Source organism: Poecilia reticulata, chromosome 17, assembly GCF_904066995.2.
Source record: "Poecilia reticulata chromosome 17, P_reticulata-male-v2, whole genome shotgun sequence".
In the NCBI taxonomy this organism is placed as follows: Eukaryota; Metazoa; Chordata; class Actinopteri; order Cyprinodontiformes; family Poeciliidae; genus Poecilia; species Poecilia reticulata.
This window is the reverse complement of record NC_088846.1, coordinates 26,625,451-26,647,937: the sequence shown is the minus strand read 5'-3', so window position 1 is coordinate 26,647,937 and position 22,487 is coordinate 26,625,451. Positions and strand designations below refer to the sequence as shown.

General features: G+C 37.5%; 2 protein-coding genes across 8 annotated transcripts in view; one reads left to right on the top strand and one right to left on the bottom strand.

Annotated features, from left to right (window-relative positions):
• Window positions 1-18,454, bottom strand: part of LOC103479475 (contactin-associated protein-like 4) — a 154,810-nt gene extending 136,356 nt beyond the window's left edge. For 6 of the 7 annotated variants that reach the window (XR_014084282.1, XR_014084278.1, XR_014084280.1 and 3 more), the window contains exon 1: window positions 17,279-17,444. Coding sequence is in view for 1 of the 7 variants with exons in the window: in XM_081598347.1 (XP_081454473.1) it covers window positions 17,279-17,363 (85 nt within the window). In the remaining 6 variants the exon portion in view is untranslated. Of the gene's footprint in view, window positions 1-17,278; window positions 17,445-18,364 lie in introns of those variants that run through there. The other variant, XM_081598347.1, reaches the window with a different exon arrangement.
• Window positions 18,455-20,114: 1,660 nt separating this feature from the next.
• Window positions 20,115-21,764, top strand: LOC145548064 (uncharacterized). The gene is made up of 2 exons (XM_081598557.1): window positions 20,115-20,530; window positions 21,662-21,764. Exons 1-2 carry the CDS (start codon window positions 20,158-20,160, stop codon window positions 21,721-21,723), a joined length of 435 nt encoding a protein of 144 aa, XP_081454683.1. The 5' UTR covers window positions 20,115-20,157; the 3' UTR covers window positions 21,724-21,764.
• The last annotated feature ends 723 nt before the right edge of the window (window positions 21,765-22,487 follow it).

The window sequence follows — 22,487 nt, the reverse complement described above, 5'->3', positions numbered from 1 at the left end:
GAGAAAGCTCAGTAAGGACGACCTGTTCTTCCTCATTTTGTCTACAAACTTTTAATTAACAGTCCAGTCGGTTTGTCTCTTCAGATTTCTACCACAGAAATTAGATCCCTTCTAGCTGCTCTCATTTAGCATTTTTTCTGTCTTTCTTGAACAAATTTAAGCTTTTTGAAAAATTTTTTTAATTAACTGACACTTTTAAATAAGTCTCGTCTGTTTAACCCTTCTTATTATTTGATTTTTCTATCTAAGTTGTGTTTTTCCCCCAAGGACTTTGATACTAAAACTGCTTCTCATCAAAGTTAATGATCCCTCAAGATATATATTTTATAAGAGGGTCAAATTGTAGGTTTACTGTAAAACACATAAAATTACAGATTTTTACTTTGTAAAATGTGCTTTGAACAAGAATTGATCTAAGGCAACACACATTTTAAGAACATTTTACATCTGGTTGAACCATAAGCTGATAAACGGGAGTCTTTGCACCAAAGTTTCACTCCAGTTCCTCTCCTGGACAATCTTGCTGATGGTGTTGCTGGAGGTTACGGGGCAGAGGATTGCAGATGGCATCGCTCCAGACCAGTATTACACGCATTTGTTCTCTGCCTCGCTAAAATTTAATCTCCTGCTGGGACTCAAAGTGTTTTATCTTCAAGTTGATAATAAGGCTCCATACAGGAATTCAATTTTTTGCTGTTTGGTTGCAGGGGGAGAGAATTTATCATGCTGCTGCAATATAACTGATCGGGGCCTGGACCTCCTGCAGCTATATGGCGTTGTCCGCGAGGATAATCGTTTTTGGAATATGGTGGGAAAAAGTACAGCAAGTTATGAAATTAGGGACAATAAAATGTTCCAGCAGCTGCCACGGATAATTTGAGATGGTAAAAAAAATCTACAGCTCAATAAAACCAGGACAGAAATGTTATGGGTTTTTTTCTCAACGAATTTCACAAAGCATTACGTTTGCACTGGATTCATGCAGATGTGAACACACTCATCAAGCTCATCATATCTGAGCAATTTGCACTTATTTTGAATCTTATTTAAGCACGGTCTAAGTAGGTGTTAATTTATCTGAATTTTGCTTATTAATCCCAGCAAGAATTAAGCTGGGAAATGTACAAATCATGCAGTTAGCAGCAACCACATTACAAATCTAGGCTTCACAATTTATTTGATTAGAGAAATCAATTACAGCAATATCAGCAAAAGGATCAATTCTACCTTTTGTGGTAAAAAAAAGATAGAATTCAGAAAAACAGTGCGTTCATAACACACAGTTTTTCTTCACACACTCAGCGTGTCGTAACCAGCGCTAGACATTCAGACACAATATGCTTCTAAATTACAGAAACATATAAATAGAGGGGGAGATTTTCCCCAAACTGCAACATAAAATCTATGATTGATTGCGATTTTTTAGCTGCAGATCTTCCTTCATATGTGGTTTCTGCTTGAAAGTGACTAGATTTCCACCATTGATCAGGCCCCGTCATGTGAATACACTCAAGTGAACCCTGGTGTGGACCAAAACCACTTTTTGAGGTGATCTCGGTCCACTTCCAAACGAACTCTGGTCCGGTTCGCCTCTGGTGTGAATATAGACCGGCAACAGGAAACATATGTCTTTTTATACTTCACATTGCTAACAGTCCTGCTGCATGTAGTGATTATACTGAAAGCGTACCTGATCTGCCGTTTTCTGCTTTCTGCAGCTTACAGGACACATTTGCTGACACCGTTACAAAATTAGATTTATAACATTGCGAAACCAGCATTAAATGACTTTGTCATGACATTTAAAATGGTATTGTAGTTGTAATAACAGCAAAAATGTGCGCAGCAGAAAGGCAGCAGGACTTGCTCGTTTGTTTGTCCAGGTCAGTCTTACCTCCGTCATTTCTGACTAAAGGGAGCAATGATGGTCACCCACGTGACTCTGCTTACAAATTATAGCCCACTAGCAAAAAGTAACAATTAAGCAAACAGCTTGAAACAAAAAACCAAATGAGCCAACGATCACTTCTGGTGTGAAAACACCCTGAGACTGATGTGCAAACTCTGGTTTACACATTTACCCTCTGTTACTTTCTGGATCAGTGAGTTTGAGTCGTTTTGATAAACTTGTCAATTAACACTTTATTTGAAAGGGTGCTTAAAACTGACATGAGACTCAAACATCACACAACACCTGTCATGAATATGAAATAGTCTTCATGAATGTTTATGACTGTTGTCATAAAGTGTCATTTGGTAAGTAATGACACTTTTAATGCAAAAGTTTACATTTTTAATGGAATTTTAATGCAAGTTTTAATGGAACTTTGCATTAAAAGTGTCATTATTTACTGAATGACACTTTATGACAACAGTCAAACATTTATGAAGAGACATTCATGTTCATGACGTGTTATGTCATGTTTATGACAGTTTCATGTCAGTCTTATGCACACCCCTTCAAATAAAGTGTTACCACTTGTCTTTAAAGCAGCTGAAAACAACACTAAGCTCTCCTTTACCTGCATGATCCATAAGAATGTTGCAAATTTGTAAGAAAATGTCCTTCAGTGCAAAGAAACATTTTTAAGTACCACATTTTGCTCCATTTGCAGTGCCTTTGGGCTATGTCTCTGCCAGCTTTGCACATCTTTGCAGAGTGCATGTTAACAGCGAGGTCAACACATTCCCACAGTCAATCAATTAGACCCAGGCCCAGACTTTGACTGGGCCATTCTAACATATCAACAAGTCTTGATCTAAATCCTTCGGCGATGGCTGAAGGCTAACTGTATTTCTTATGGCTTTCTTCAAACAATGACTTTCTTCCAGTAGTTCTTTTGTAAAGGTCAGGTTGGTAGGTTTCAAAGTATTTAATAATTAGATGATTTCTGAAGTAATTTGACTGGATTTTATGTAGAAAGCAAATATATGTGACATTTCCTTTTTCTATTTTCATTTGCATTCACAATACTCCCCGAAAGCTCTCCCCATCATCCTGCAAAGATTCAATCTTAATCTTTTGTGAATGGGCCTGAATATTGATGCATGACTCATGTTCATGTCCTCAGAAACTATACAGTCTGGATTTAACTTTGAGAACAGAAAAAAATAGAGCTATGACTTATTTTTGCATCAGAAAAAACTCCAAACCGAGTGGTGACAGTGACAGCACTATCAGAGATCAAACCACTTGGAGAAAACTATCACTTGTCTTTCCATACGCTGATATTTTTAGCTTTGCAAAATTCCTGTTCCTCTTCTGCATCAAACGGTGAACAGGGAAGAAGAAATTTACGCTCCCTTAAAAGCCAGCAGGGGTGAAATTGTAGAATGTCACAGGAGGGAAGAAAGACATGGGGAACTATTAGCTAGACACGCAGTCTTATCTTCCCATTTTCCTCTTCTTCCCTCGCCTCTGCCTAATCCTCTTCCTCCACCTGGTTCCTCTTCACTTAGCCTCTTTCTGCTCGTCTTCATCATACCTGCTATCCTCTGTCATCCTCCTCCTTCATCTCATTAAAGCGAATCATCTCGGGGATGTGAGGCAGTGCATCTTAAGAGCGGATGGTGGCTGCGACACAAACTTGGCAGAAGAAAATGTCACTGAGTCTGTGAGCAACACAGAGGGAGTAATACAACTAAAAAGCCCGGAGGTTTGAGCCCCAACACTCGATATTACTCTGCTTCCTGTCCATTTTTCTCTTTTGCCCACTTCCTCTGCTGGTTCTGCTCTGTTTCACTTCACTGCTCGGCTCAAAACTTTATGCCTCCTTGTTCTGTTAAAATTTTAATCCCTCTCCTCTGATTTTAATGACCACTGGCTCAGTTCTGTCCTTCTCCGCTACAGAAACTGACTCATTTTGCTTCTCCTCATTAGCAGTCGCTGGGGAGCTGTGGTCACTCGGTTCATGAGAATTACACAACAGAAAATCATAGTGTGATCAGCGTCTATCTGTATGTGTAGGAGGAGGCACACCATAAAGCTTGGAGCAGCACATAAAGTGTTGAAGACACACCAGCTGCTCCAACGCTGCGACTGAGGCAGAATATATTACTGATTTTATATTCTATGCTACACAAAGTTGATGAATAATTTACAGGCACTGAAAGAGATTTTAGGATGTTTTAACACCTGATAGTCCGGTAGCCTCAGTTTGACTTGGGACCAAAAGTGAAACATTTGTTACATTTTCAGCTGCTGCAGTTTGCTTTCACACGGCACTGTCAAACGATCCAAACCAAATGAAAAACCTGTTCCCCTCCTCGCCTGTGGGGGCGCTGGACCAAAAACCACTGAAGGAAACAACAGGAAAATCATTGAAGAAGAAACTGAGTGCAACTTTCTTCTTCATGAAATGTAAACAAAAATGGAGTAGCGTCAGAGTTTAGCTGTTGAAGGATTTCTCTTTTGTTTTTGGCAAAAAATCGCAACCCATTTCTTCTGGTAGCGCTTTACTATTGTGTTTGTTTAGTTTGAATTTACCCACAATGCCATGTGCTATAGTCTGCTTCCTGCTTTTGCAGCAATCTCTGGTCCACTTGGTGTTCACATATACATTCAAACCGCACCAGAATTCAGTTCAACCGAACCAGAGTTCCCTTTATTGGTCTGCATCAGAGTTTGACTGAGATATTTTGGGAGCAGATCCTCCATTTTGTTTAGTTTCAGATTTGGAAGCATGTGCAAACTCGGGTTTGTAAACATTTAGCACTGAACATTAGCATTAAGATATTGGCTTGAAACACTCTTCTGGCAGGTTCCTCACCATGAAATAATTAATTTTTAATTTGTTTGCATTGTTTTATTCAGCGTAATCATGTTTCATTCACCAGAATAACCTGTAATGCTTGAGTGTGTTACCATCCATCAAAGACTAATCTCTAATGTAATGGAGAATAAATATAGCAGCACGGTCACCTCAGTGACTATTGCCGATTCACTTGGTAAGTTTAACGTCCCCAAATTATTCCAGTCATAACTAACACATGAGCTGCTGCAAATAGAGCTGTGAGTGTAAAATCCATTTACGGTGTGAGACTCCCATCACCCCCAGTGATGAAGTACGATGACCTGCACACATGAAAGCTCAACAGCAACTCATCTTCGAAGACGACGTTTGATAAATGGCTTTGTTGTTTTTCCAGGTGCCAATCGTTGTGGGGTTGGCCTTGAACAAACACACCGGTTCCTGATATTAAATGAATGGATGGAAGTCATGTAGATCCCTGGTTCAGTTCATGATGGGTGGTTTCTCATTTGGTCTGAAACCTTGACCTCCCCACATCCAGTTTGTGATTCCAGTTTTCCTCTGTTCATTTCCATAAATGACACTAAAAGAAAAATATAAAGGGGATTTATCCTCAGTTACTTTCCTTTCTCTGCCATGCAGTCCTCCCATGAATCATAAACAGCCCAGGGGTTCAAAAGGAAACTTCAACACATATTAACACGAAATAGCTGTGGTATTGTTCCTCTCGGCCAGCGTGCCGAAAAGCATTAAATTCCCACAAGACGGGACTCTGCAACACTCAAAAATGAGTTCAGATTTACACTTTCCACCCTCAGCGTTTACCAGATTAATCTCGGAGCAGATGAGGGATACTTCAGGAGCAGGGAGATTTAATCAAGCCGTCCTAATATTCCCCGGGAGCCTCCACTGCTTAAATAACCAACTCTTTCTAAAGGCACCCAATAGCCTTCAGTGGGTGAGTAATAACACCTCTGACTTTGCCATTCAGCCTCCAACATCTCAATAATTTACTGCAACTCATATTAGGTCCCTGCAGCCTGAAGCAGCGGAATAATAAAACTTTGTGCTGCCACACTGAGCATGTAGATGGCCAAACCATGCAGGTTTTACAGCATAATTAACTTAGACACTCTATCTATCATTACCACCAATTTGGAGTTTAATTGTGGCACAGCTGAACGGAAACTAACTAAACTCGATTATCTATACGGCTTCCCACAAGGATTCTACTCTTTTCCCGCAGTAAAATTCAAGCACTTTCAAGGTAAGTTTTCAAACTTTTCCAGGACCTCAACTTGGAGATAAAAACAATACAAATTAACTAAAAAAGATAGTTTTATGATTTGAAATGTCTCTCTCACACACAACCTTTACTACTGACTGGTCCAAATAAAAAAAAAAACATCTGCAGATTTCAATTATGTTGTTTAACGTATAAAATATAAATCCAAGTCCAATTTATTGATAAAGTACATTTAAAAAACAGAAGTTTACCCAAAGTGCTGTACAAAAACAAGGCGAATTGAGGAATAAAAGTCAAGACATAACACAACATTAAAACATTAAAAACCTACACATAAAATCAAACAAAACAGTAAACCAAGCTTATCAAGTCAGACTGGGCCAAAAGCTATTGAGTAAATATTGAAAATGAGATTAAAAAACAGGAAGTGATGAAGATGCCTGCCAACAAATTCGAAGGTTTAGGAGCCACAACAGAGAAATCTTGATCTCCTTTCAGTTTCCGTCAGATTTTTGGGACCAAAGCAGCTGATCAACTGATGAAATAAGTCTGAAATATATGGAGGAGCAAGATCATTTAATTGTTCAAATTAAATATTACACACAAATATGAAAAGAAAGATACAAAAATAATCTCTAAAACATGTTCTTGCTATGTTTTGTGGCATTTAGCAAATAGAAATAAGAATAAGAAATTTATCTTCAGATCGTGAGAAAAAAGTTGCACTTGTGTCTGTTGATTAGCTGTATAAAAATGTCTCGTTTCAACTCTAAATAATGTTTTCCAAATCAAACATTAGATTGCATATTATTTGAATATCAAACACTTCCCAAACGTTGAAAAAACCAAATTAAAATTCAAGCTATTTCAAGGATTTCAAGCACCTGAATGAACCCTGAACCCAGTTCCAGACAGGACAGTGTGTGTCTGATCCATTCTGGGGGGAAAACGACTAAAAACTTTTCGTTTTATTACTCCAACTGTGAGCACAATGAATCACCTCGACCAGTGAGCCGTTAACGTTTAAACAGTCGGGGGAATAAAGGGGCGAAAACGCAAATCAGTATGCAAAACACACATGCAGCCACAGTTAGAGTGTGGTGGTATTATCTGTCATTAAAACAGGATTAAAGTCATTTAGTATTCGAGAGATAATCTGTCATTAGGCTATGATTACAGCACACACTCCAGTGGCTCTGAAGCTGCTAAGAGGGGAGATAAAAACCTCGAGGAAGACCGATGAATCTCTGAGAGTTTTAGTTAAGATGACGACAAGTAATGAAACCTTCGCTTACAGCTGAATGATTCGGAAGTAATGCTTTCTTTTCTTTTGGCAGGTTATATATACTTTTTAACAATCCTGCAGCAAAAATAGAAGTGGTAACAGATGTGTTGTCATTCCCTGAACAGATGTGTGATAATCCTTAGATTTATTCAGTGTGTAAATAAGTCCTGAATCTCTGTAGACTCTATAGGATATGAAATACTTAGCGTTGTTTCTGAAATTAGATAGGTGTGATTTTCACCTGCACCAGGTGACACAAGTTTATTTTTTTAGGAAAGAAAGTAGTGTGAATGTGTGCACAATCTGCAGACATTCTGTCTGCACCGATGAAGATTCTTTTAAGTCATGTTGAACAGCTGACAGCAGTAGAATGAGATTTTCTTTCAAGTAACTCTAACATTTGTTTCACCACTTGGGTGCAATCTTTAAATGTGTTTAAAACATTAAACTTTCAGTCCAAGATGATCAGGAAATTGTTCAAGGTGACCTATTGTTCTTCCTTGGACAGGTTAGGATAGGTTTATGGGCTACACAAAATATGTTCATTAGATTTTTTTTTGCACAAAATCATTCTAAGATGATGATATTTTAATCTGGTCAGTACTGCCTATTTTGAGCCTATGGCCTCTTGTCACGCCCCCCAACTCAACGTTTACACTTACATGTGAAAATGGCTGCAAACAGATGAGCAATTATACAACCACATATCTTTGACAAGCATTAGTAGAGCCTCCTGCACAACCAACAAGAATGTAGCAAGTGGTTTCTGGACGGTAAGTCAACAACTAGACAACTGTCTTTTCCAGCAGCCATTGCGCAGTGCAAACCAGCTGACCAAACGTCCTGGAGCTCAACTTGGGTTGCTAGATAACAGCGCAATGTCTGTTAAATGTGACTTAACTATCAGGAGGTTTTTGAAATGGCTCATTTTCCAGACACCAAAAAGCATTAACTTATTACCAAAAAATGGTTGGGAGTTTTTTAAGGGCTTTATAGAAGAAGTATGGAAGTATAAAAATGTGCAAAAATAGTAGATTCAGTGAAGTTGTAGCAACATTTCAGTTTGCATGCAATATGTTATGGCAATATGGATGAAAAACATATCACAATATAATGGTTTAATATCAGTCTATATTGACAATAATTAATTCGTTATTTGTTTTAAATATTCAAAATACTGCCAAACTAGTGACATGAAATTTCCACTTTTATCCACAACTTCCTCTTGACTTGCCATCTTTTAGTTTTAAGTAGTTATGGATCACTGTGAGTGGACATTGAACTACTTATTGACTGCCTCTTGTTTTTGAAAGAACAATTTAACATATATAGAACAAAAACACTTTTTAAATAAATAGTAAAAAAAAACAAACAATAAACATACACACACGAAAACATATGTATTTGTACTGTGTAGGTAATATAATAACAAAATATAATTTTTTTTACATCTGAAGTGACCATTTACTCATTCGTTTATGCATATAAACGCCTCACTGGACCCAAATACTCTAAAAAGTACAACTAGTGGCAATTTACAAGTCATCAACAGCTTTCAGCATCTAAACCAGAGCCAATTTTCAGATTTAAATATCCTGTGTCAACACTCAATGGACTCCTACTTTATGTTAAACTGAACCCAACAGCTGTGTGCAATTTTCAGGGTTTCTGTGTCCCTCTGCATCAAAGTGCTTATCACTCACAAGGCTGCAATTTAAACTAGTTTGCTTAAATCACTGCATTTGAAGGGGGATATTACATTTTATGAACTGTAACAGGACAGAGGGCAATTTCAGCATTCTAGAAAGTTCTTTGCGCAGTAAACAAACTAAATCAATGGTCTCAAACCCAACAGCAGAATGGGCTGGATATATAGTTTTGAAGTAGTTTGAAAAGTGATCCAACTTAGAAGTAATTTAAGCTACCGAGGTGCTGAACGATTGAGAGGAGAGGAACATGAACACCAAACCTCTCCGGACGTGTTTAAGACCCGTACTGGCTCTCTGATAAACAGCAATAGTCAGACCTTGCCCCTGGCTCTGTTGCAGCACTGAAACAAATGAAAAGTAGAGTGGAAAACTTGGCGAGGATGATTATTAAGTGAGCGATGTTCTATAGGTGGGTTCTCTGAGGAGCAAATAGCTGAAGGACAGTTTATTGGTTTCAGGGAGCCGAGGTTTGTGGATTTGTTTTTGGTCGTAGCTTTCAAATGGCAGAAACTCCTCTGGGTCTAAGAGCTTTTCGCCGCACAACGGAGAGGCTTTTGGTTTTCACATGACTCACTGCAGATTCAATCACAGCTTTTGCTACTCGTTCATTAAACTCGATCCTGCTCTGATATACGGCGCTGACTGAGCCAAGATAGAGCTACGTTTCATAGCATCATAACCCAGACTGTAATCAGGAAACTGAGTCAGAGTAACAACCTTAAAGCTTCATTAAAACAGTCACCCTTTTCTTTTATTCGCCTTTTTAACAGGAAGGTAAACTAGACTCTTCTGTGAAAGCTGCTTTTTCCAGATATACTTAGAGTTTCATTCCTCTTCTTTAGCATTCCAGCACATCAACTCTTTTAGTGCTTAACCGCTTAAAAATGAACAACTGTTTTATATTTATAGAGTCTAAACTGTGGTGGTGTAAAGTGATAGTGTTTGTATTAAAATTAATTCAGAGAACTGGTATTTATTTACAGCGGACCGGCGGTATTCGCTGTGGTCAGGAACCGCAGTCACTAGCAAATATCTGAAATTTGCAAACACTTTCAGGGTTTCTGCAGGTTTCACTAACTCTTATTAAACACCTTCCAGGTCCATTATGAATTACATTTAAGACATGTATGAAGACAGAATTGCGCAAAAGGAAATGGCATGGAAGTATAAATAACTTGTGAGATCATCCCATTCTTAAGGTGCTTTCACACCTGATTTTCCGGTAGACTCATTTGTTACAGTTTCAGCTGGGATGGCTGGTTTTCACACTTCAATGTGTCAAACAAACCAAACCCTTTGAGTATCTTGTTCCCCTCCTCGCCAGTGGGGGCGCTGAAGCAAGAACCACTGAAGGAAACAACACAAAACCTCTGAAGAAGACATTGAGCGCAACTTCCTTCTTCACAAAATGTAAACAAAGCGGAGATTTGAGTGATTGCAGGATTTCTCTCTTCTCTTTGGTAAAATATACCGTAAGTCATTTTTCCCGCTATCACTAGACTCTCATGTTTGTTTTGGTCGGCGCCATAGCACAAATAAGTTAGCTAGCTAGCTAGCAATGGTATATTAGCTGATCTTGCCTCCAGTCACGTTCAGTGAAGATGTGTGAGGGCGACATGAATTTTTACCTGACAAGAGTTAAAAAAACAACAAGAAAATTTAATTATATAGTCCCGTCATGACTAATATGACTTAACCCTACCGGGATGAAGCCCGCTGTGGAGCGGGCAAGCACGTGACACATTTATAAGGCTTCGTAATAACACAGACGGCATACCGAGTGTTCATTTCACCTCTGGTGGACGGTACGGACTTCAAACTTTATAAAAGTGGTGTTTTTATATTGGGTTTTGTGGTTATTTACTTGAAAATAAAGCCAGGAATATGATCAATCATTTCCGCCTTACTGTGTGGGGGTCTAACTGTACCACATTTCGACACAACCAATGAAAATGTGTTGACGGTCTGTTGCTAGGTAGAACAGAGACACGTGGGGACAAACGAGGGGGGGGGGGGATTTGGATACGGCAAGAGACTAGGGAGAATTGATGCTGTGGATTTTACTAAGAGTGTTTCAATAGGTTTTTTTATACAGTAAGTATGTTATTTAGAGTTTGTGGTGTGTGTAGTGTTAGTAGTAGTTTTGCTAGCGATCGCTGCATGGCTTTGTAGCGAGCTCTGACGCACTGAGAAGAGAAAGACTGCGCGCCGGAATGGCCATTTAGACCTTGGCCTACAAGGGTTAAAGATGCAGGTAGTCCTGGCTACCCATTTATCAAATATACCTGAATATGCATTAAAATGCACAGTGGAAACCGTCTAAATGCTAAAACTGTGAAGCTAATGTTCACGGTTTAAACTGAGGTTTTAGTGAATGGAGAATTTCTCTCTTCTCTTTGCTAAAAGACAACAAACCATTTCCACTTGGCCTTCATTTATGGATTTGAATCACTACTTATGGGAGCTCAGCCAATCAGGACCAAGGAAAATGTATGGCGCTCTTGGATTGGCAGCCAATAGAGTGCCAAGTAGAATTATAACGAGGTATTTCAGCTTCCCAAGCTGCATTTTCTTTTGAATATTTTAGAGAATAGAGAAAACAACATAAACAAGTTTTATTTTTTTATACCGTGCACAAACACAACTTTTCCAAAAATGTCCTGGTAGAAACTCTAAAAAGCTACTTTTCCAGTCAGTGAACAGATTTTGCACAGAAACTAGTCTTTTTAAAAACTATCTGAGTAGGAAAAATGTGAAGCATCAGATAAATGAAATTGATAAATACAAAAACTACAAAGTCTGTCTTTTTTAAATCATTCTAACCACGTTGCTGTTTATTCCAGGTAGAGATTTTAAGCATTTTTAGGTTAAAGCACAGACAAAAAAAACCAAACTGTCTCTGACAAAAGCATATTAAAAATGACAGAAGTTTTAAATTCCAGTGAAATGAAGAGTTCTTCAACTCAGAAAAGCTAATTAAATTCAGAAAATAATCCAAATTCTTCAACATGCAGACCACTGCAGGATGTGGACGGACATAAAGCCGACCAGAACAAAACGAGCCTTTGGAGGCCGTTGTTAGAGACCCGGAGAGAAGGAAGGTAGTCAAGGTGAAGAATAAAGACAGAAAACTTTAATGATGCTGTTATTATTATTCAGAGGAGAACTGCATACCTCTCTGGCTGCATTGCTTCATTTTGCATCATTTATACACTGTCAGCTTTGCAAAATAAAAAAAAAAAAGAATCCTTTGATACTAAAGCAGCAGCTCAGTAGGACGTCTTTTTTTAAGCTTAACTTCTGTTCCTTAAAGAGAAATTTGGCTTCTGGATTAGTTTATATCATTTTTTTTGTCTTTATAAAGACGTTTGCTATGTTCTGAGAGTTTCTGGAGAGAAACTCGATTTGTGAATTAATTATTGACCACATCAGAAAAACTGACATATTAATATTGGAGTCCCACTGTGAAATAGTTACAAAGATTACTAAATATCTGGAGGCTTCCAAGACAGATTATTATAATATTTTTATTTATGGCCTTAACTGTTACTTTTGAAATATTATAGATATTTTTCCCAATTAAACAACTTCCAAAATCTACATAGAGAAGAGAAAAGATGGCAAAAATAAGCAAAATCGAACTTAAATAGCAAAATTTTTGCTATTTACAGTCTACAACTTCAAATCTCGTAAGAAATACTGCCACCTGCTGGTGGGAGTTACTCACTTAAACCTGAAGTTTTTGACCATTTTGAGGAAAAATTGAACTAAACTCACAATTAAACATTAGCGCAAAGAACTGCAGGGTTGTGATGATTCTATGTGATTTTTTACGATTGCGAAATTGTGTAAAAATGGAGGGAGTGTTAAAAAGTGAGCTTATATTTTATTTTTCGTTCACTTTTATAGCTAATGAAATATTTAAATAAAACATAATGAGACAAAGAACACATGGAGTTGTTTTTCTCGATGCAATTCTGGGAAAACTGAGTATTTTATATTTTCCTTCTTCTAAATTTTACATATTTTACAATTTTCATTGGTCTCTCCAACATTCTGTGTTTATTCAGATTTATTTGAATCAAGACGTGTGTTAAACTATGACACCAAATTATCATTTTAAGCAAACATGAAATATTTCTTGTTCCTTCAAACAGAAACAGATTAAAACTTAGCAACAAAAGTTTTCAGGCCAAAAAAAAGAAAAGAAGCAATGAACAATAAGTCTCAGTTTTTAGCAGCTTAAAGCTTCACTTTGTTTCAAATGTTTTGCCATTTGGTCGCTGATCCAAGAGCGAATCTGAAACGCTGATTTACTGGAACGAGATTAAACTCGGAAGGAAGGAAGGAAGGAAGGAAGGAAGGAAGGAAGGAAGGAAGGAAGGAAGGAAGGAAGGAAGGAAGGAAGGAAGGAAGGAAGGAAGGAAGGAAGGAAGGAAGGAAGGAAGGAGGAAGGAAGGAAGGAAGGAAGGAAGGAAGGGAAGGAAGGAAGGAAGGAAGGAAGGAAGGAAGGAAGGAAGGAAGGAAGGAAGGAAGGAAGGAAGGAAGGAAGGAAGGAAGGAAGGAAGGAAGGAAGGAAGGAAGGAAGGAAGGAAGGAAGGAAGGGAGGGAGGAAGGGAGGAAGGAAAGGAAGGAAGGAAGGAAGGAAGGAAGGAAGGAAGGAAGGAAGGAAGGAAGGAAGGAGGAAGGAAGGAAGGAAGGAAGGAGGAAGGAAGGAAGGAAGGAAGGAAGGAAGGAAGGAAGGAAGGAAGGAAGGAGGAAGGAAGGAAGGAAGGGAGGGAGGGAGGAAGGAAGAAGGAAGGAAGGAAGGAAGGAAGGAAGGAAGGAAGGAAGGAAGGAAGGAAGGAAGGAAGGAAGGAAGGAAGGAAGGAAGGAAGGAAGGAAGGCCGATGGGTGGAAGGAAAGAAGGAAGGCCGATGGGTGGAAGGAAAGAAGGGAGTAAGGGAGGGAGGGAGGGCGATGGGTGGAAGGAAAGAAGGGAGTAAGGAGGGTAAGAAGGAAGGGAGGAAGGAAGGATGAAAGGAAGGAAGGATTATTCAAGGGAGGGAGGGAAGGAAAGAAAGAAGGAAGGAAAAGCTGATGGACGGAAAGAAATAAGGGATGAAGGAAGGAAGTGAAGGAGGAAGAAATGAAAGAAGGAAATAAAGAGAAAAGGAAGGAACTATAGAAGGAAGGAATAAAGGAAAGATAGAAGGCAAGGAGGGAGGAAGAAATTAAGGAAGGAAGGGTGGAAGGAGGAAGGTAAGTGAGGAGAAAGTTTTCTTGCATACATCAAAGTATTAATAAATACTGAAGTAAAAACATTAAAAACATAATAAAAGGAACAAATCAAATATAAAGCAGATGGACTCCACTGTTTGTATCAACTTGATTTTTTTCCTGCTATTTATCATCAGATTTTATCTCCAACCAGCTTAAAATTACAACGAACCAGAAAAATAAGATTAACAGGAGAAAGGGAAATATGTTTTTATATATAAAAAATCAAAATGAGTAAAAGCTAGAGGGAACTTTTTGAATTAGAGACAACAGTGAAGAGAGGTTTTGTGATGTACAGACCTGAAACAGAGAGAGACACAATGTCTCACAGGTTAAAGGAGAAGAAAGATGGAGCTGGAGACAAAACAGTTTGAAGGAAATGCAGCAGGAAGAGAATAAAAAAAGTAAGAAAAAGCAGGAAGGGAGGAGAAATATCTGGCGGAAAAGAAGGAGAGAGGAGGTGACATTTCAGCTGAAGCTGGAGATGTTTTATTCACGGAGGGAGAACAGAGAAATGAAGGATGAGGAAACAGACAGAAATCAACTCTGAGAGTCTCCAGACAGCTTTGACTACATTCACCAAGATCATCTATCAAGGTGAAGATGCTTCACTCTGAGGGAAAAGCAGCAGAAAATCAAACACAGCAGTGACAGATCCTTTCTAATCCAGAGCCGCTCCTTAACTCAAGTCCAGGTTTTACTTCATGATCCTCTGAGTTTAGGGATTTAACACCGATAGTGTCGGAAAGTAATGCCTTAAAAAGTCTGTAATTTATTTACTTTGCACAAACTTCAATGCTTATTGAAATATTGGGATTTTACATGATAGGACAACACAAAGTAGTGGATAATTGAGGAGTGGGAGGGCAACACTAAAAACACAAAATCCTACATTGTATTTTTGGTCTAGTTTCTAGCGCAAATATTGTATTACACTTGAAATAAGACAAAAACTAACTCACAAGTAACTTCAGCAAGCTATGAAAGCTTCTTTTAAGTCAATAATTCCTGAATATTGATTGAAAAAGTACTTGTTCTACTGGCAGATTATTTACCTTTAAGACATTTTTCCCATTTTATAAGTGAAATAATCTGCCAGTGGAACTTTTTGATAAGTTTAAGGAATTATTGAATTAAAACAAGATCTGAAAAGTTAATTATAAGTTAGTTTTGTATTATTTTAAGCCCACTAAGATATTTGAACTATAACTTACAGGTTAGGCAAGTCAGCCAATTCCTTTTTAAGTAAATTATGTGTTTGTAAATCAGTATTTTGCTTTTGTTTAATTTGTGAAATGCTGTATATTTACCAAAATAAAGTTAAAGTGAATAAAACTAGACCAAAAATACTACAGATGCACCGATTGCAGTTTTTGGCCTATTGCCGATTATTGATCTTTAAAAAGCCCGACCTCGCGATTCCGATTTTGGCCAATACCATTTTTATTTTTCTGAAATGTCACTTCTATTATTTCTATGTCATTTTTATTCCTGTGTTTTGTTGTGTCATATGATGATACTGTCGGCTTGCGTTGCTAAAAAACGTTAAAAATCGATCCAAAGATGGCAGCGTCCATTATTACTTTTGAAAACATTGCCCTGCTGTGTGACATCAACATTCTTCTTCTGCATGTAGGTCGCCTTGGGGTTGTAAATTGTTCGCGCAGAAATTTGACTGCACTAGTAGTATTTCAGCAAAAAATAGTAATTGAGAATTAAGATCTGCTGTGTGAACACAGCATGAGTTGCTCTGCTTAGGTTGTGTTTTATAGCCTTAACTCTGTAGAAGTATTGGCGTCCTTCAGCTTTTACTGTTCGTCCCCCTCATAGCTAACCTGACCACTGCTTTCCTACGAGTGATCAATGTGAAAAGAAAAAGTTATTGAATGCAGCAACAGCTATTTATTAATATTTTATTAGCTTGTTGATGTTTTTATAAATGCATTCTGGCGCAACTGGGCCTTTGGGAGTATTTGTGATCTCGATGTGGCCCAAAATGAAAACGAGTTTGACTCCCATGTTTAAGGTTGAGCAGGAAAAGGAGATGAAGAGCAGCTGCTGAGTGGTGGGTGAGAATCACGACAGAGGAAGAAATGAGCTGCATGGGATGTTAAAGGGAGCAAAAACAGACGAGTCTGAACGAAAACCCTTCTGATCATCAGCACCACAACTAGGCTCTGTCCCAGAAATTATCATGATAAAGGATAATATTGATGTTTTTGAGACCATTTTCAAACAATGGTAACACAAGAAGACATTCTCAAGTTCTGATAAAAATTTAACACTGGAAAGGGAAGTTATTTAAAATATCCAAAATAAATAAACAAAATAACAGAAACAAGAAATAAAATGAATTATGAAGTCTCTATAAACAAACTTGACCTTCAGGAAAAAGGGCTTGTTGAAACTAAAGCATCAGACTGGAGGCTTTTATCATCCAGTTTTTTTTTTGTAGAAACAAAGACATAAAATACAAAAAAAAAACCATAAATAATGCAAATGTAAATTATTGAGCTTGTTTTAATTTATCTTACGTTTAATCAATTTATTGCTTATACTGACAGGGTTAACAGCATCACTTCGCCTCAGATTCAGCAGCAGCAGGTCAAACCGGACTCTGTCAAATTCACAGCCATTGCCTGAAGCCTCACCTCTCCAACCTGCTTTGTGGAGCAAAACCCAAGATGCCCCTCATGCTGCAGTGAGCACAAACTAACCACAAAGCGAACAGATTAAACTAATTTTACGCGCAGGAATTAGATACTAGGAAGGGATTAGAGCACTCCTTTGCACCACAACTGCAACTCTGGTAATTGCAGGACACAAATGAGGATTAGCGGGATAATCAATGAGATTTGTCCTCGAAGTTAAAACTCCCAGCTGCGCAAAATGCGCTGCAATCTCCGCACTGAAAACTCTCCTGAATAAATCTCTTTCAGTCCGGTTTGCCTCCATCCAGAAACAAAGTAAAGGAAAATAAATAAATAAATAAATAAATAAAAAAAAGACGTGCAGAGCTCGGACTCACCTTGCGCTGCTGTCCCGCTCACCCCGCACAGCAGCAGGGCGACCCGAGCGGTAATCCCAAACAACCTTATAGTCCGCAGATCCATGGTGAAGCGGCGGGGAGGCTGCAGAGATGCCGACAGACCGCCTCTCCTCTCTGGTTCCGACTGAGATCTCCTCTGATCCAGCTGGAGGAGGACAGCCAGGGAGGGAGGAGAGAGATGGACAGAGAGAGAGAGAGAGTGAAACGCCTCCTCCACCGGAGAAAACACGGAGCTACGCAGGACTGCGCCCTTTTATTACAAAAATAATAATTAAAACTTTACTTCTTAGAAACAACAGTCTTAAAGTTTAAGAACTTGGTGACAAAACCTATAAACCAACTTATAAAAGCTGGAAAAGTTAATTATTTATTTACTTTTTTTTAAAACAATGTGGTTGTAAACGTGTTCAAACAGTTGGGGGCAACAAAAGCCTGGAAAGATGTGCTTACAGGAAAAATAACCCTCCTTGGTGAATCTTTTCATAGCTAATGTGTATTAACAACTGAAAAACAGCCGAGTTAGTTATAAAAAAGACAGTAAAGGCTGTTTATAACACATATTTGTAATTTTAACCTCTCCGGTTTGGGGTTACGTTTGTAAAGTTACAGTCAAAATTTAGCAGTAATAATTTGGGTTATTTAGGATTTCATAACAGAAAAAAAAACGGCGGTTTAATTCTTAAAGCTATATTTTCCCTATGTTGCTAATTCATTTATGAATATGACAGTTTCCAAATAAACATTTAATTAGCAAACTAAATATTTAGCTTCGAACTATTTAGTTAGCAAGCTAAACATGTGACTTCAAAAAGTATTTAGCTAGCACAAAACATTTACCTTCAAACTAAATATATAATTTGCAGCTAAATATTGAGCTTGAAATGAACTATTTAGTTAGCTAATATGCAAATTGGCTTGTCGATAAGGGGAAGTGGACAACCGAAATAAAGTAGCTAGCTAGTGTTGCTAATGTCACCTCTAAATAATTATTTCTTTTCCTCTCGACATGTAGAATATTTTAGTTTAAAACAGATTAGGCATTTTAATGGCAATACAAACGTTTACCCATGGATGTAAAGCGACAGTGACAGCGCCAGTTCACCAGCAACAGTTGACCCAGCTTTTATTTTGATAGTCCATTTCCGGTTATCAGCAAGTGAATTTGTGTGATAGCTAGTCTTGTTTTGCTCCGAGCTAAATAGTTGAAAGCTAAATACTTAGTTTCAAACGGAATATTACACTAAATAAATATTTAGTTTGTTAACCAAATAGTTTGAAGCTAAAAATTTCGTTCGTAAACTAAATGTTTAGCTTGCTAGCTTATTTAGCTCGATAACTGCTCATCTTGAAGCTAAATATTTAGCTTGCTAACGAGGACTAAATGCAAATTATCAATGTTAATTTTTGATTGTGTAAGTTTACATACTCATATGCATCAAACTAATAAAGTAATACGGTTCAATAAATCCAGTTCATTCTTAAAATGAATCTAATAGCTGATTCATATTGAGCCCATTTTGATTTTCTTCAGCTTTCAGCCCTTTTGAGTTGACACAGGAGGAATAGTTTTAAAAAGCATTGCTTCAACCTCTAACTCAACATGACGTTGACTCATGCTTTGCTAAGTGTAAAATAATATAATATTTAAGCAGCCTGACCAAAACTATAAAAACCAACAAAAGGAGGAAAATATATACACAGCACAGACATTGATTTATTGCCATTTCTAACCACTTTACAGAAAATAAAGTGGTTTAATGTATTTATTAAATTTTACAAGCCAAAACAACTTCAGTTTCTCATCACATCCTTTTTCACCATTTATAATAATTAGTTTATGTGTCTATAATTTTTTACGTTTCCATCCGCAAGTCAAAAAAGAAAGAACACACAATATTGAAAGAAACACAAGACAAAACTAGTACATAAATAAACAATATTTAGATTCCTGTCAATGTAAGAACACAAAGTGTAGACCGAAAAAGGTTTTTATTGCACTTTATGTATATTTTCTAAAACATACTTCCAAGGGAATTCCAACAAAGTGCACTTTTTTAACACATGTGTTTTCTACATGTGTAGAAAAACTCATGAAAGAAAACAAAATCAAACCTTACACTAAAAAAAGAAAACAGGTGATCCAAATAAAAAAAATGTAAATAATTTGTCACAAGTAATCACATTAAGTTTATCCAACTATATTATCTTCATAAAGTTGTCATGTTAAACAAATGTAAATATAGTAAGTTTGCCAAACTCAATGTAACAAATTAAATGAGTTTTTTTAAAGTTGGCGATCCATTCTCTTTTTTTAGTGTATTTGTTTAGCAAATTATTTTTGTAAATTTTTTTATTTAGAGTAAAAAACACAGTTTTAACTCATCACAACAATTTTTTCACACCTGAATCTCTGTTAATGGAGTACAATTGCTTTTAATATTCATTCTGACCTCTAGTTTTTTAAATAAATAACAACAATAATATTAATAATATAATTATATATATATATAATTAATAAATATAATATTTTATTTTTAGGCGCCTTTCTCTGCACTCAAAAACTCTACAAAATCCACAAAAATCAATTAAAAGATAAAATAAAATAATAATGAAATCACTTCAATAGAAATGATTGATATTTGTCTAATTGAAATCTGGTAAATTTTCCATTATAGCTTATGTACATTTATGATTAAGCAGTAAAAAAGTAAAAATAAAGGATTTTGGGGGTATTTTCTGAAATTCACCATCATTTGGTATTGTGCTGTTGAGGGTTGGAAACCCTCCTGGTTCTAGAACATTTGAAGCTGGGTTCAGTCCAGTTTAAATCCAAACAAAACAAATGCACCTTGAGGAAAATGGCTGCTGGCAATTACTTCCCCTCCATCCATGACAAGATGGAGATCCACAGCATTCGTTCTGTTTTCGACACCAAACTGAAACAGATCAACTCACTGCCCATCAGCGCCAGGCGAGACGCCCGGAGTAAAACCGGCTCCATTAACTGGATCTGCTCGACTGGTCAGCGGGCCGAAGCGCCGTCCGCCTGCCAGGCTTCAAACCTGCTCCTGAAGATTCCTGATTACCGGCCTCTGGACGCCTTTGTCGTGACAGCAGAGGATCCCGGCTCGGCTTCGTGGAGCGACGAGGACGAAATCTGCGAGCTGTGCATCAGGCTGAAAGAGTTTGAGCTGCTTGAAATGATGCAGGACTCGGCAAAGATCCAGTGCAGTAAGTAGATTCTGATGGTAAAAAAACCCCCAGCAGCTTTGATGAAATCACCAACAGGAGTTCAGTCAAATAAAACGGGATGCTTTCTGATGTAGCTTCCAATCTACGGGTTGGCAAAGTTTCCCCAACTTCACCAATTATTATCTTAACTTATTAAAAACCTGCTAGTGTGTTTTCAAAACAAAACAAAAAACAACAAAGAATCAAACTTTCTCTAAGGCTACGTTCACACTGCAGGCCTTAATGCTAAATTCAGATTTTTTTGGTGAAATCTGACGTATTTTTTGGCGTGGTTCAAAAAATATCCAACTTGTATGGGATCTCCTGTGTGAACCGCAAATGACCTGAAAGTCTCCCGGCATGCGCAGTAAAGGACGCAATAACATCACACAAAGGCCTCGTTCACACTGCAGCCTGAAGTGACTCAATTTCGATTTTTTCGACTTAATGCGACCTGTATCTGATCTTTCCATGACAGTCTGTACAACACAGGTTAGATTTTTTTCGGCATTTGGATATCCGATATGAATCAAATCTTTCAAATGTGACCTGAGTCTGAATGGCCAGGACCTGAACATCGTTGACACTCGACAAGCATCATTATTCTGCGTTATGACAACGTGGGAGAAGGGAGGAAAACAACAACCATGGTGGACGATAATGCGGACGATAGATAATGAGGGTTAAGTTGTTAATATGCTGGCTCCGATCGGAAAACAATTTCAAAATTGTAAGATTAGCATCCATGGTTGCTAATGATCCATGGATGCTAAACATGGAACATTAGCATCCATGTTTATTTCTGCAAACACTGAGCACTTCTTCTTCTTGGCAAAACACTGAGCACGCTCTCTATGTGTGACGTTATTGCGCCCTCTACTGCGCATGTGGGACACTTTCAGGTCGTTTGCAGTTTACACTGGAGATCACATACAAGTCACATTTATTTGGAAGTGTGAACGAACACGCAAAAGAAAAAAAAAATGTATTTGGGTCACTTCAGGCTGCAGTGTGAATGTGACCTAACAAAACAGCTTAAAAAGAAGTGAAATGTTTTAGTTGAACATCATGGAAAGAATTTGAAAAAGTCAAAGATTCATAACAAATAATACTTTCATTTGCACCTTTCAGACACATTTCTGCGGAACATCAGGATGCGTCAGATGAAGCCCATGGAGACAAGAAGGAGATGAAAAACCAAAGCAATCAATGAATAAACTTCAAGCAGCTCTAACTTTTTTTTTTTTTTTTTTTAATAATCTGTTTCTGTAAGTTCACCAGATCAACAGTGAAAACTAAAAAACAAGTTTAAAACTCAGGTCACAGTTTTTTTTAATAACATCTGCAACATGCATTAGGCATTCAGAGTAAGGATATGTGATTAAAACTGTGCCAAAGAAATATAATTTATTGCATCGTTTGTTAGCAGGGAATGGCAAATTTAAAAAACAGATTCATTCTTTGTGTCAGAAATATGAAGTTGCCTAGAAACTCCATTATGTGTCTCAGTTGAGTGGTCTTCCAAATTACGCTGCTGTTCACTAATCTGTGGAGTTAATCTGTTATCTGCGTTCAGCAGATTTCTGTATCAATGTGTTGTTTTCCTATGAACAGAAAACTGGTGTTCTTTAAGCTGCTGTGAAAAAACAACAAAAAGGAAAGAAGCAACTTGGAAAAAAAACTCTTTGTAACATTTAATACATTTGCAAAGATGAATAAGACAGAAAAAATAAATCAGTTTTATTACATTTAGTTGTTTTTTTGTGTCATATTTGATGCTGTGAGAAGGTAGACGTGGGTAGAGTACCCAAAAATTGTACTCAAGTAAAAAGTAGCCGTCCAGTAAATTACTCAAGTAGGAGAAAAAAAAGTATTTGGTAAAAAGTCTACTCAAGTGCTGAATAACTGATCCACTTATCAATCATTTACTTACAAATTACATCATCAGACAAAGAAA